General features: G+C 51.4%; 1 protein-coding gene across 1 annotated transcript; it reads left to right on the plus strand.

Annotated features, from left to right (window-relative positions):
* The first annotated feature begins 4572 nt into the window (after positions 1–4572).
* Positions 4573–12722, plus strand: CYP1B1 (cytochrome P450 family 1 subfamily B member 1). Its single transcript, XM_002709757.5, has 3 exons — positions 4573–4958; positions 5350–6390; positions 9013–12722. The coding sequence occupies exons 2-3, from the start codon at positions 5351–5353 to the stop codon at positions 9599–9601; spliced, it is 1629 nt and encodes a 542-aa protein (XP_002709803.2). The 5' UTR covers positions 4573–4958; position 5350; the 3' UTR covers positions 9602–12722.
* Positions 12723–13185: the final 463 nt, after the last annotated feature.

The raw sequence follows: 13185 nt of genomic DNA on the forward strand, positions 1-13185 counted from the left end.
CAGCTTCACTCCGCGAATACCAAGAAAGAGGGACTGACCCACTGGCTGAGACCTGACCAAGGTCGTCGTTGAGCCCCAGGCAAGGTATTTGGCTCTTTCTTTTTCTTAGCTGCTCTGTCGCCCACACCCTGCGTCTTATGTCCTCGTCCTCCTGCTCGCTCCCTCTCTGCCCTGGGTCCTCACTCTTCCACAGCAGAGCAAACGAGAAAGAGGATGGCAGAGAGGGGGGCTCTCGTGAGCAGAATGGCGCTCTCAGGGGGATGCTGGCGTGAGGAGACAGGCAGGGACCCTGGGAAAGGGACAGGAGAGGTTGAGAGAGAAGAAAGGAGGATGAACGATGAAGCAAGGGGGAGAACAAAGGCCCAGAAAGCAAGAAACCCAAGGAAAGATGAAGAGGCAGAGAAGAGGGATGCATGCCGGGAAATGCCACTCAGAGCATGGCACCATGGGAACCAGAAATGGGGCATATGAAACCTTGCGTGAAAGACGCCCTTAGCACAGGGACAGAGGAAAAGAAAGCGCAGGACACTGTTTATTGATTAAGCACTTCTACTGGCAAATGGCATTTGACGATAGAATCATTGGAACCACGCAAAGAGCAAGGCGGCTGGAGTAGGCGAGTGAACTGACACGCAGCGCTGAGACTGCAGGGCGGCACGGTTTTTCTTATCCTCCCCTGAACTCCAAGGGCAACAATAAATATCGGATGGAGGACACTGAATGACGCATCAGTCCTTTTCCTGGTCCTTTAACACAGAAAGCATTCAACAAGCTGAGAGGACAGTGTCAACTCAGAACGTTATGACGGTCTTTCTTATCTCTGTATCTTTAACCTTTAATTTTTGTATAACTTCAGATGCCCGGAGGAGTTGCAAGAATAGCACAAAGAACTCTCATTTATGGAGCTTCCCCTGTGAATTCCTCACCCTGCGGGCTTCATCCTCCTGCAGCCGCTCCTCTCATTCTCTTTCTCCCTCTTCTCTGTCCCAGCTCTTCTCTACTTTTTCCTTGAATCATCTGAGTGTAAGTCGCAAATGGTGATGCTCCTTTACCTCTAAATCCCAATGGCAGCATCTGAGTGGGAAAGTAGGATAGTATGGTGTAGCTCTGGTGTTCAGGACCCCAGACCACAGAAAGATCTTAGCGGGGCAATCAGGATGGAAGGGGAGGGGAGCTCAGGAACCTGTTTTAAACTAAATTGACTTAGCAAATGCCCATCTTTTCTTAGATTTACTTAGATCAGTAAAAATAGCCAAAATTTCCAAAATACCTTCCAGTAACACTTTATGTAAGATTGAGAAAAACATTAACTGTCTAGAGCAAATCATGTTAATGGGAGTGGGATGCCTACAGGAACTAACATTTCTAGTTGCTTCTATTCCATCCAATAAATCGGGGGACCAACCCTGCTTAACACAAAAATGGCGAATTTAGAGAGTTCTGGTTAGCATGCAAAATGCTTCATCAACTCTAAGACACAACATCTTAACATTTTAACAGCTCTGGAACTTGAATGGCTCACAATCAATGCCACCATTACAATAGCCAGTTTTGTACAATTAGCACATAAAATAATGGCACATCCTATAAATGATGGCTTCTGAGCATAGCTCTGTGGATCACAGCCTGTGGTTAACAGGAAGAGGAAAGCAGAAGCAAGTCAGGCAAGGCACGGGGTTTGGTATCAGCTCCTAGGGATCCTCTCTACTTCCCACACACTGTATGCAATCTCCTATGACTCCCAGCTCTGTCATACCTTCAGTCGCCTTAGACACGTGGTGTTTCTCTTTATACCTCTTCCTCCCGCCTGCCAGCATGCCTTTAATGGTGGATGCCTGCCCATCCCCACATCAAGGGCTTTCCAGAGATGACTGCTTCTACTCAACTCTCAGTGCACCTACGTCTGGAGGGAGGCGGGAGAGCACAGGACTCACCCATCAAAATCAATATGGGGGTCATGCTAGAAAGCGGAATTCCAGCCTGCTAACAGAGGGATGGTGCTTTCTTGACTACCGGTTCCCAGAGCAACACATCTATCTCCTGATTTTAATAATAATAATAATAATAGGTTTGGACTATCTTCCAAACCAAATATAGCAATGGCAGAAATGCACACCCTGGAGTGGACTGCGGTGGCTCGATGGCTTCCTAGCATTTCACCCATCTCTCTTTTTCTGCTCTCAGAACCATCCCTTGGCTACAATGTGGACCTGGCACCAACGTGGCCCCCTGCAGTCCTTCTAGGGGCTTGAAGTAGTTAATCTGAGGGTGCCCATGGCCAGCTTCCGCGGGAGTGATGGCAGAAGAAAGCCTGAGCAACGGCCGGCAGAGATGGAGAGCAGGTGGCAGAGCCCTGCCCGGGTCTCTCCAGCCGGTGATGTACCACAGCTGCCCTTCACTGTCACATGAGCTACTGCATTTCCTCCTGCTGCAACAAACTTCAGCTGTTGCAATCAGTACAGGAATTCTAAACCTCTATTTTAAAGCATCCGTCTAGCTTAGCTGTTCTCTTTGGAAGTTATTTGCAGCAAACAAGTCAAGTTTGAGATCTGGGAGGATCCCCATAGGATGCAATCCCCACACCCTATCTTGCTACTGGAAGGAGCTTCCTGCGTCTCGGAGCCCTGCTTTGGTGGAGCAGTTGTAACTATTAAGAGGTCTGATGCGCAGTCTCACTTCCGGAAGGCTGCACCTCCAGGGGCTCCGGACTACAACGCGGGCGACTTTGGATCTATCCAAAGTCTTCATCAGGTACCTGATGGGCCCTCCAACGAGGTCCGCACCAGAGAGCCCAGAAAAAGCCTCAGGGGTCTGAAGACGTGCCGGTGGCCCGCAGTTTTGGCTTGCTGTAACCGTCAAGGGCCTGTCTTTCTGACAGCCTGCGCCCAACTGGTTCCTCTTCATTTTCGGGCGTGTCTGGGAACAAAAAGCCCAGCGCAAGAAGCATAGCTTGGAGGCTGCAGCTGGGCTACCTGCTGTTTATTTCCTCCGGCACGAACGAGCGAGCGTGAGAGCTCTGGCTCCACCTCTTGAGAGCTGCGTGACGAGGACTCAGCCACATACCTTCTCTGAACCCGGGTTTCCTAGCTGTAAACGGGGCCATAATAAATGGCCTGGGTTCGGAGCACGGGTGGAGTTCAAAGTAGAGGGTTGTTCCGTCGTTAACAAGCAACTTTTACATTTACCCTCGATGACCCCAGAAGCCTGCAGGTGCGAGCACTTGCGACCAGGCTAATCGAATGCCTCCCGCCTCTTTCCCTGCTCCCCCTTGCCCCCAGCCTCGCGGAGATCACCGATTTTTCAGGGGTCTTGCAAATGCGGTGCTAAGCACCAGCCGAAAAGAGAGGGCACGGCGGGCAGGAAGACAACCGTGTGCCAAGCGCCCCTGGCGTCCCTTTGGGAAGGAAGCGCCCCGCCCCGAGCGCACGCACTCCGCGAACGCGCAGAGAGAGCCCTGCGTGCGGAGGGTGCACCGTGCGCTCCCCGCCCGGCCAGCTGGTGGGAGCCGGGGGCTCGCTTCGCGGGCCGGCCGGGCGCGGCAGTGCGTGCGCCGACTAGGGCGGTGGCGGCCGGCACCCCGCCCTCGGCCGCCGTCCCAGTCGCCGCCTCGGCGTGTCAGGTGCCGTGAGAAGCGCCCAGGGATATGACTGCTGCCGACTTCCCAGAAGCGGCGCACGCAAGGCACAGCTCCGCACGCAAAGGGGAGGTGACAGCAGGGGAAACTTTTCAACCCGATCAAGTTCGCAGGCGCACGGAGGCTGGCCTCCGCCTCCCACCCGCCGCCCTCCCTCCCGTCCCCTCACCCTCATTCTCCTATTCGCCCCAGTTTGGCTCCCCGCCCTGCGCCGACAGCCTCGCGGCGGGCGGCGCCATCTGGAGTCGCAGCCCCGCGGGCGGGAAACGTCAGGACCCGCTCGCGCCGGGAGGGTGCTGGCCCCGGGGCGGGAAGCGGCTCTACTTTAGGGGAGTCCTGATCTCGTTGCCAGAGGTGCAGAGAGAACCTTGCAAGTCACAGGGCCACGAGTAGGGGTGCCGATTTGTTTGCGAAAACCTAAATAAAGTAAAATAAAAAGGGGCTCTGCGCGGCTAGGCACCATCACCACCACGCAAGCTTTCCTCATTTGCACACCGCAGGTTTCCGTTCCCGGCTCGGGAGCCCAAGCAACGTGCGCCGCTTTCTCGCGGGCAACGAAGCTCAAGTCTCTGGGAGGGAAGGGAGATAGTGGGCGGCGGCGCGGGGGCCGATTCCCACCCCGAGCGCCGCTGCAGGGCCAGCTTCTGTCCCCAGCGGGGCTCTGGGGCAAAACGTGGGGCCTCGGGGCCGGGGGGGGTGGGGGAGGACTGATTAAGAGTCATTGTTGGCCCAGCGAAGAGTTCACACCGCCGCTTCCAGGAAAGCCGCCAGCTACGGCGCCAAGGTCTTCGGGGGCGCCTCGTGGGACCACCGGAGTCGGAGTCGCAGCGGCGGGGACTTTGGCAGCGCGGCCCGCCCCCCGCTGGCCCCGCCCCGGCCAGGTCCTGCTTCCTCCTCCTCCGTGCAGTCCTTAAAGCCCGGAGCAGCGGATGGCGCGTGCCGAGTCTCCGGAGCGCGCGCAAACACCCCCGCGACACCAGCTGTGGGAGCCGCGCAGCGGATGAGAGCGCTGGGAACTGACTCCACTCATCGACCCCCAGTCTCAATCCCAACGCTCTGAGGAAAGCCCGACGTTGCCCGAGCCCCAGGTGCAGAGGGACTCTGCAAAGGAGGCACCTTTTTCCGTCCCCATCCCTAGCCAAGCGTTCTTGCCTCTGCCGACTCCAGAGTGGGTGTTAAGGCTCCCGGAGCGGGCAGCAGGTGTCCAGGGCTGGCCTCCAGGGTTCCTGGAGACTCTCGGGTGGACGTCTTGCCCTCGGCAAAGGTCCCAGCCCTTTCTCGGAGCCGGCTGTCCCGCGCCGCAGGAAACCGCACCTTCCCGCAGGTCAGTCTGTCCGCGGAACCGCCTTCCCACGGCCTCCGCAGATGGGTTCTTGCAGGTCACAGGTGGGGCGGTAGGCACTTTGAAAGACACCCAGCGCTACCGCCTCAAGGCCTCTGGCGTTGTCCCTGAATCGCAGGAACCGTTAGGAGGCGGGTGGGGTGGAGGTAGGAGGGGGGGCTGGAGCTGGGTCGCGGAGTGGCCAAAACACGCTCCTTCCCATCCCCTTGGGAGACTGGAGATGGGAAAGGGCGGCTTCTGTCACCCCTTTAGAGAGCCCTGCCCTGCGCAGCTCTCCTTTCCACCCGGGGACGCACAGTAGCGGAGGCTGCGGAAGGGGCTGGGGCCTTTCTCTGCACACCTGAGTGTCACCTCTTCGTCTTTGTGTCCCCAGCATGGTCACCAGCCTCAGCCCGGACGCGCCTCGGCTGCTGAACTCGCTGTCCTCCCAGCAGACCATGCTCCTGTTAGTCTTGTCGGTGCTGGCCGCCGTGCACGTGGGCCAGTGGCTGCTGAGGCAGCGACGGCGACAGCCCCTGTCGGCGCCCCCCGGCCCCTTCCAGTGGCCCCTGATCGGAAACGCGGCGGCGGTGGGCCGGGCGGCGCACCTCTCCTTCGCGCGCTTGGCCCGGCGCTACGGCGACGTCTTCCAGATCCGCCTGGGCAGCTGCCCGGTGGTGGTGCTGAACGGCGAGCGCGCCATCCACCAGGCCTTGGTGCAGCAGGGCGCCACCTTCGCCGACCGGCCGCCCTTCGCTTCCTTCCGCGTGGTGTCCGGCGGCCGCAGCCTGGCCTTCGGCCACTACTCGGAGCACTGGAAGGTGCAGCGGCGGGCGGCGCACGGCACCATGCGTGCCTTCTCCACCCGCCAGCCGCGCAGCCGCAGCATCCTCGAGGGCCACGTGCTGGGCGAGGCGCGCGAGTTGGTGGCGCTGCTGGTGCGCGGCAGCGCGGGCGGCGCCTTCCTCGACCCGAGGCAGCCGACCATCGTGGCCGTGGCCAACGTCATGAGCGCCGTGTGCTTCGGCTGCCGCTACAGCCACGACGACGCCGAGTTCCTGGAGCTGCTCAGCCACAACGAGGAGTTCGGGCGCACGGTGGGCGCGGGCAGCCTGGTGGACGTGCTGCCCTGGCTGCAGCGCTTCCCCAACCCGCTGCGCACCACCTTCCGCCAGTTCGAGCGGGTCAACCGCAACTTCAGCAACTTCATCCTCGACAAGTTCCTGCGGCACCGCGAAAGCCTCCGGCCCGGCGCCGCCCCGCGCGACATGATGGATGCCTTCATCCTCTCGGCGGGAAAAGCTGCGGGGGACTCAGGCGAAGGGGGCGCGCGGCTCGACTTGGAGAGCGTGCCCGCCACGGTCACGGACATCTTCGGCGCCAGCCAGGACACGCTCTCCACCGCGCTCCAGTGGCTGCTCCTCATCCTCACCAGGTAAAGCCTCCAGGAGGCATGGGTCGGGCCTTCCATTTGTCCTCCGAAATTGACTGATTGGGGCTTGAAAATGCGTAGGGCGCTAGGGTTTAGACCTTCGCTCCGGGTCCCTGCCGGGCAACCCTGATTGCGTGCCCAGGAGCGCACAGTGCGGGCCCGGACAGGCGCGCGCACAGGCGCGCACCCCTCCCCGCGCGGCCTGGCCCTCCCCATCTCTGATCTTGTCCCACCTGGCTTACGTCTCCCTCTTGTGAGTAGGAACACATTTGAGAGAACGCCCGCCCCCAACCCCCCGGAACAGCAACGTATTTAGAGGGCCGGTAGATAGCTGTCTTTCCCTGGCGCAATAATAGCAAAGCTGGAACAGTTCCGAAGGACAGGGAAGCGCAGTAAAAATGTTAAATAAACACAGCAGTAGCCTAATCGGCTCGCGTAGTCCTTGGCGCGCAGCGGAGGCCGCCCAGCCCTCCGCGCTTTAGAGCGAGCGGCGGCTCGGGACTTTGTTCCCGGGTAAGGGAAAGGCCCGCCCGCGGGCGGGTACCCGGCGCTGGAGCTGTCGGAAGGCGGCCAGGAAGCAGCCGGCAGTGACCGCAGGAGAAACAGACACTTTCGCCGAGAGCAGAGCAGCGTCGAGAAAGAACGCGGGGTGTCCAGAGGGCTCCTGCGGACGTCGCTGGCATCTGCCCCAGCCTTGGTGAGCGGGCCCCAGTGCCCACCTTGATAAAGGCTCCACCACCCTCCGATGCGCACGAATTAAACTGGCCCTGGTGTCGGGTTGCCAGATTGAGCAATTAAAAAAAATCAATTTTACATGGGGCATCCTTACCCTAAAGGATGGCCCACTGCTGATCCGAAATTCCTATTCAAGTGGACGGCCTCAGTTTGACCCGGAAACCTTATCCCAGCGGGCAAATGTCGCGCTCCAGGCAAATCTCCGTGGCTCCAGGGACCAGATATGCTGGTTGTGCCAATTCTTGGCGCACGTGGAGGCCCCCGGGCACGCTGCAGATGCTGGCGCCTCGGTATGTGGAAGGCAGAGGCAGCTGCTTTCCCTGACCGGACTTCACGGCAACCTGAATTTCTTTAGATATTGTACAGCTGTCGTCTCGTTAACATAGGTCCTCTAACATGGCTTGTGAAGATGGTGGAACACGTCTTTGGAGGAGAGACGGGGAGACCAACAGAGGGGAGGGCTACCAGGGACCAGGGGACTGGCACCCTCCGGGCACACCTGCAAGCAGACTTGCTTTCTTTTCCCTAAGGAAGCAGCGTTTCTAATGGTTCTCCCTTCCCCGCACTCTGCGGCCAGACGGAATGGAACAGTTTGGGGTCCCCTTTCCATTCCACACGGCCCATCTCTTCTCTCCTTTGTAGTGGAAAGGCAACGCAGCAGGGCTTGGCCGGTGGCACTCCCTGTTCTTGGACACACGTTTTGTTGAAACACGGCCATGTGGGTTCGGTGAGGGCTTTCCTGTGGCTGAGTCCTCACTGCCACACCAGGCAGCGCAGGGGTTGTGACCGAGAGGGCTTGCTGGTTTAGGCTGAGATGCTTACTCCCAGGCCTTGCATGGAAACGGCTGGCAGATCCCTGCAGGATGAGGCTGAAGAGGCAACTTTACAACTGCATCATATACACGCCTGTATTTCCCCCCCTAGAGTTCCAATTGTTACCTTTTCTTTAAAATTTTCGACACTTCTACTTCTTGTGGTGGATGTTTCCCCATCTTTTAACATTTATCTTTTACTTTTGGATGGCTCTCTGTTGCCATAACAACATAATCATTTCTTGGGCTTCGGCATTGCTCATTGGCCTTGACTGTCTTTCTTAATTGTGAGCTATTGTGGTTATAGAAAATTGTAGGGCATGGGTTGCTGGGTTTAAAACAGGATGGGAAATGGCAACTTCATGCATCCCGCTTTGTACTAAGATTTTGTTTTCCAAAGGATTGTACCAGTTTGTTGTACACATCAGAAGTGTGTATGTGTTAATTATAATCATACAAATATTGGGAATTGGCTTGTCTATTAGGATCCCAGTTATCTTTCTATAAAATGAGACCAGGTAGTTGTTCAAGAAAACAAGGAGAAAAAAAAAAAAAAAAAAAAAGAGGGGGCAGAGGGACTGGTTCTGGGCTGCATTTTAACTTTGATGGATCCTCTGGCCTTTCTAGATGCCTTACAATGTAAAGTATAATTACAAATAAAATTTTATGAGCACGTGAGTCCAAAGGTGAAGACATTAACATTATGTAATAAAATGTATTCTAAGGGTTTGAAGATGTGAAAACATTTCTGTGGGCTCCTAAAATGTATCCCGAGCCCAATTTGGCCTAGTCTATTATTGTAGGTTTTTAGACTGAGAAAATAGAAAATGTTTTCGACTTTTGATGGGAAAGAGAGCTTTAGTCATGTACAAGAAACATAAGTGGTAAAAGCCCATCTTGTAATTTAGAGAGAAATTAGGAAACTGTTTGAGATTTTGGCCAGAAGTATTCGTTGAGTCACCAACCTAGACAGCCTATTTGAAGAAAAGCAGGATGAAAGTAAGCTGGAATGTGCTTTCTAGTGAGAGAATTAATTTTGCTCACCCTCTTCTCTCCCTCTGCTTTAAAAATCCAACAGGTATCCCGATGTGCAAGCGCGCATGCAGGCGGAGCTGGATCAGGTCGTGGGGCGGAAGCGCCTGCCGTGCATGGGCGACCAGCCCAACCTGCCCTACGTCATGGCCTTTCTCTACGAAACCATGCGGTTCTCCAGCTTTGTGCCAGTCACCATTCCTCATGCCACCACCGCCAATGCCTTCATCCTGGGCTACCACATCCCCAAGAACACGGTGATCTTTGTTAACCAGTGGTCTGTGAACCATGACCCCGCCAAGTGGCCTCATCCGGAGGACTTCAACCCTGCCCGCTTCTTGCACAAGGATGGCTCCTTCAACAAGGACCTGGCCAGCAGCGTCATGATTTTTTCCACCGGCAAACGGCGGTGCATCGGCGAAGAGCTCTCCAAGATGCAGCTGTTTCTTTTCATCTCCATCCTAGCTCACCAGTGCCATTTCAGGGCCAACCCAGACGAGCCCTGGCAGACGAGTTTCAGTTACGGCCTGACCATTAAACCCAAGTCGTTTACTGTCAACGTGACTCTGAGGGACTCCATGGAGCTCCTGGATTCTGCTGTCCAAAAGCTTGAAGCAGAGGGAGTTTGCCACTGAGAAGGGCCGGAGGCAAGCTGAAATGTCGCAGGTGCTCCAGCCGTTACTGGGGGGATGGGGAGTAAAATCCAGGCCTTTCCTAGCTCCTTGTTTGTGCCAATTCTCCAATAGCCTCAACTATGAGCATGATGGGTATAAGGAGGTAGCCTGCGCATAGAGTGTGCTCCAGACTGAGTGCTAGGCTGTGCAGGAGCCCAGGGGAGATTTTTTGAGTTAAAGGGCCCAAGGGATTTTTACACATGTACTGGGTGTCGGTAATAATTTCTCGGGGCAGCATGCTTTGGGGTTCACACACACACATACACACACAATCTGATGAGGAAGGGTTTCAGTAACCATAACTTTTTGGGTTGACCCAAGACTGATCTTTTCACGTGCAGAACTCTACTTCACCCCAAAACAGTATTAAGCAGTTTCTGGAGCTGCTGTTGAAGCTGCAAAGGCAAGTGACTTCCATGTAGGATCCGTGATTAGGTGACAGGGAAAGGGTTCAGCGCTTTAGGGAAAGGTTTAGCTCGGAGTGACGCGAGTGTCGAGTGTCGCTGGATGCATTGGTCTTTTTGCCTGCTGGTGTGCTTCCTTACTCTTAAGGATGAATCCTAAAGTCACTCAAAAGAAATGAATGTTTGACTTTGTGACTACAGTGGATTTCAGTGACTTATCATGAAGTCTAAAGTGTAAATTGTTCGACTGTAGAACTCCAAGCTGAAGTCATGTCTCTCTTCATTGCCAAAGTGCAGCATTTCAATCATGAGTGCAAAAATGAAAAAGAACTGCAAACCATTTGCTAGTCCGGGTAAGCTTTCCATTTTGCAATCGCAATGTATTGAATTTAGTAAGTCTCGAAGGTTAAAAAATTACCAAATAGTATTCCATGTGTGTGTATATAGTTCATCATTATTCATAAGCAGGATATTGGTATTATTTTGGTCAAGAAAAGGTGAAATAATACATCATGTATAATATTGAAGACCAAAAAGTACAACCAGTTCAATCAAGTGTGGGTCAGATACACTACATGAGCTTGATTAGATCAACTACATTTTTTTGGTTTGCTTTTTGATTTCATGATAACTACTTCAAAGCACAGCCTCTTTGCTCATCCAAAACCTGGATGAGAACTGACACGTCTCAAAATGAGATCAGTAGGATGTGTTCTTGTTTTATAAACCTTTGATTAAAAATGGATTTATAGTACAGAATCTCTTTTTGAAATCAACCTAATTAATAGGCTAACATTCCAAAACCTTGGCATATTTCAATTTTAATTTAATTTAATAACAATTCTGATTACTGAGTTCCAGTTGAAATTAGTGGAAATCTGACCTTTATCCTACGGAAGATGAGAAATCTAATCTGTGTCTATCTGTTGAATAGTGAAAAAAGCCAGGAATTATCTGAGTGGTCTCTTTACTCGGTACCCAAGTAAGAAATTGCTATTATTGCTGACCTACTTTCTCTTTTAAATGATTTTTTTTAAAGTTAGCATTAATGTCTGGTTTTGGAAAGTCAGAATTGGAAGACGGTGCTGGGAGGCTCTTTTGAGAATCACACTGTAAGACGGTGGAGCTGATCAGAACGGTTGTCTGTTGTGTTGTTGAAGATGGCCAACCCTGTGACTTCAGTGGCCGGGAAAGAATAAAGCTAACAAAATGTGTGCATTTTGGAAGTGTTTTTAAAAGGTGCAGGAAGACTGCAAGAATACCATGTGAAGTTTCAAGTTTTAATTTCCATTGCAGTTAGCCTTCCAAAGGAAGTCCTCAGTGTTCTGAGACATAACTCTTTGTTATATGTTATTAAGCTTTTGGATGTTTCACGTTGAAGTGACAGAGGAAAGAAGGTGTGATGGTTGTGTTTGGAGGGAGGTATTGAGAGAAGAGAGAATGAGCAGCAAGAGCAATGCCTAAACCTTTTTTATTCCAAATAAATAATCTGTAACACAAAGTTTGGAGCACGAACTTTTTCGAAATAAGACAAATGGTATACCAGCATTGAATCTCCAATAGAATGAAAAAAGAATCTACAGCATAGCAGATCTGTTTTATAGTCTGGACTACTAATACAATTTTCATGTTATTTTTATTAACAAAATTTCATGGCTGTAATTTTTGAAGATGAAAAGTTATTTGTGCCAGTGTTTGGAAAGGCGTAACAATCACCTACAGAACCCAGGCTTATCCAATAGATCTCAATCAGGGGGGCATTCCAAGATGTTACGCCCAGCAGGGCTGAGGCACTGATTTGGGATTGTCTCCGCCTATTTTAGCTGATTATGAGTTGTAAGAGCAAAAACCAAATCATGTGTCAAGCCGGATGCCTCATTAAGTCAACTAGGACCAGATGTGCTGTGGTCGGCTCTTCTGTCTGTAGGCTCAGCCGTCATCTGTGGCTTGTTGCAGAGGGAAAGGAAGGTGGGTGTTTGGAGGTTAGCTGGAGTATTTAATATATTCATAACTCACTTAATGGAACAAAAAGAAAATCTAAACTAGTAAAAAATAACTGTGTTTGGAGGCCACAGAAATCAGATTACTGCTTACTCAGAACACTAGACTGTATTTGCTAATCACCATGAAAGGTTAGAACATTTATTTCAGGATATCACAATAGTTAGTCTATTGTTTATTAAATGCCTTGCTTAGATAGTAAAGCTTTGACTCTGTAAGGAAATTGCTTTATTCCAAAAACAAAAAGATGACTCAGGTGTGTATTGTGGCTCATCACGAAGCTTTCCTGTCCCAGAACTTAGCCTTTACCTGTGAAATGTTACCATAGCCTTAACAGTTTCATACTAGATGTGTAGTAGGTCAAACAGTTGCACAACAGTGTAAACTACTTTGTATGTTTTTACCTGGGACAAAATGTGTGATAAAAACCTATACCTTAGTTGATAATTATAACTCAAGGACAATTTCTCACTTAGCCTTTTCTTACCTTTATACTTTATCATGTATGCTTCTAGTATGTATCTAGCAGCTAAGTACATAGTTACAACATATTCTAAGGATACATTATTATGTAGTTTTTACTGTTTGATATACCAAATTTGAAAAATATCTGTGATATCTATAATGGAACACGATTACCAAAATAATAAAAATCACTTCTTTAATCTTTTAGAAAATTTGTATTTTTTGTTTTAGCCCATATAATCTGTCCATTTATTCCAACTATTGTTGTATAACATTGAATTAAAATATTGGATCATAAGTATTTTATTTGGCCATTTGACATTTTTTCCCAAATATGTTTTTGGTATCTAGTTTCCTACTAAATTCCAGATCTCTAGATTTTTAACTTTATAAGAACCAATGCAGAAGTTAAAGTTTTGGGAAACAACCAGGTGACACAAGAATTAACTTTGCCATTTTGAAATAACTGAATGGATTGAGATGAAGATGCTGGCCTCTGTCTGGAAAAAGAAGAAAGAAGAAGAAAAGATGCTGACCTCATGTTTCCTCTTCATCTGAATCATGCAGGATGCATTTTCCTGCCTCAGCAGTGAACAGGCTTTTTCTATTTCTTTCCTTCCTTTTTAAGGTACATATACCTTCATGAAAAACGGAAATTAGTGTCCAGTACAATCG

The sequence above is a fragment of the Oryctolagus cuniculus genome, chromosome 2 (assembly GCF_964237555.1).
Source record: "Oryctolagus cuniculus chromosome 2, mOryCun1.1, whole genome shotgun sequence".
Lineage (NCBI taxonomy): Eukaryota > Metazoa > Chordata > Mammalia > Lagomorpha > Leporidae > Oryctolagus > Oryctolagus cuniculus.

What these genes read in the sequence shown, in the direction of transcription:
- CYP1B1 (XM_002709757.5), top strand. Translation starts at nt 5,351, where the DNA reads ATGGTCACCAGCCTCAGCCCGGACGCGCCTCGGCTGCTGAACTCGCTG. An exon ending in CTGCTCCTCATCCTCACCAG is followed by an intron (nt 6,391 to 9,012) that starts GTAAAGCCTCCA and finishes AAAATCCAACAG; the next exon opens with GTATCCCGATGTGCAAGCGC.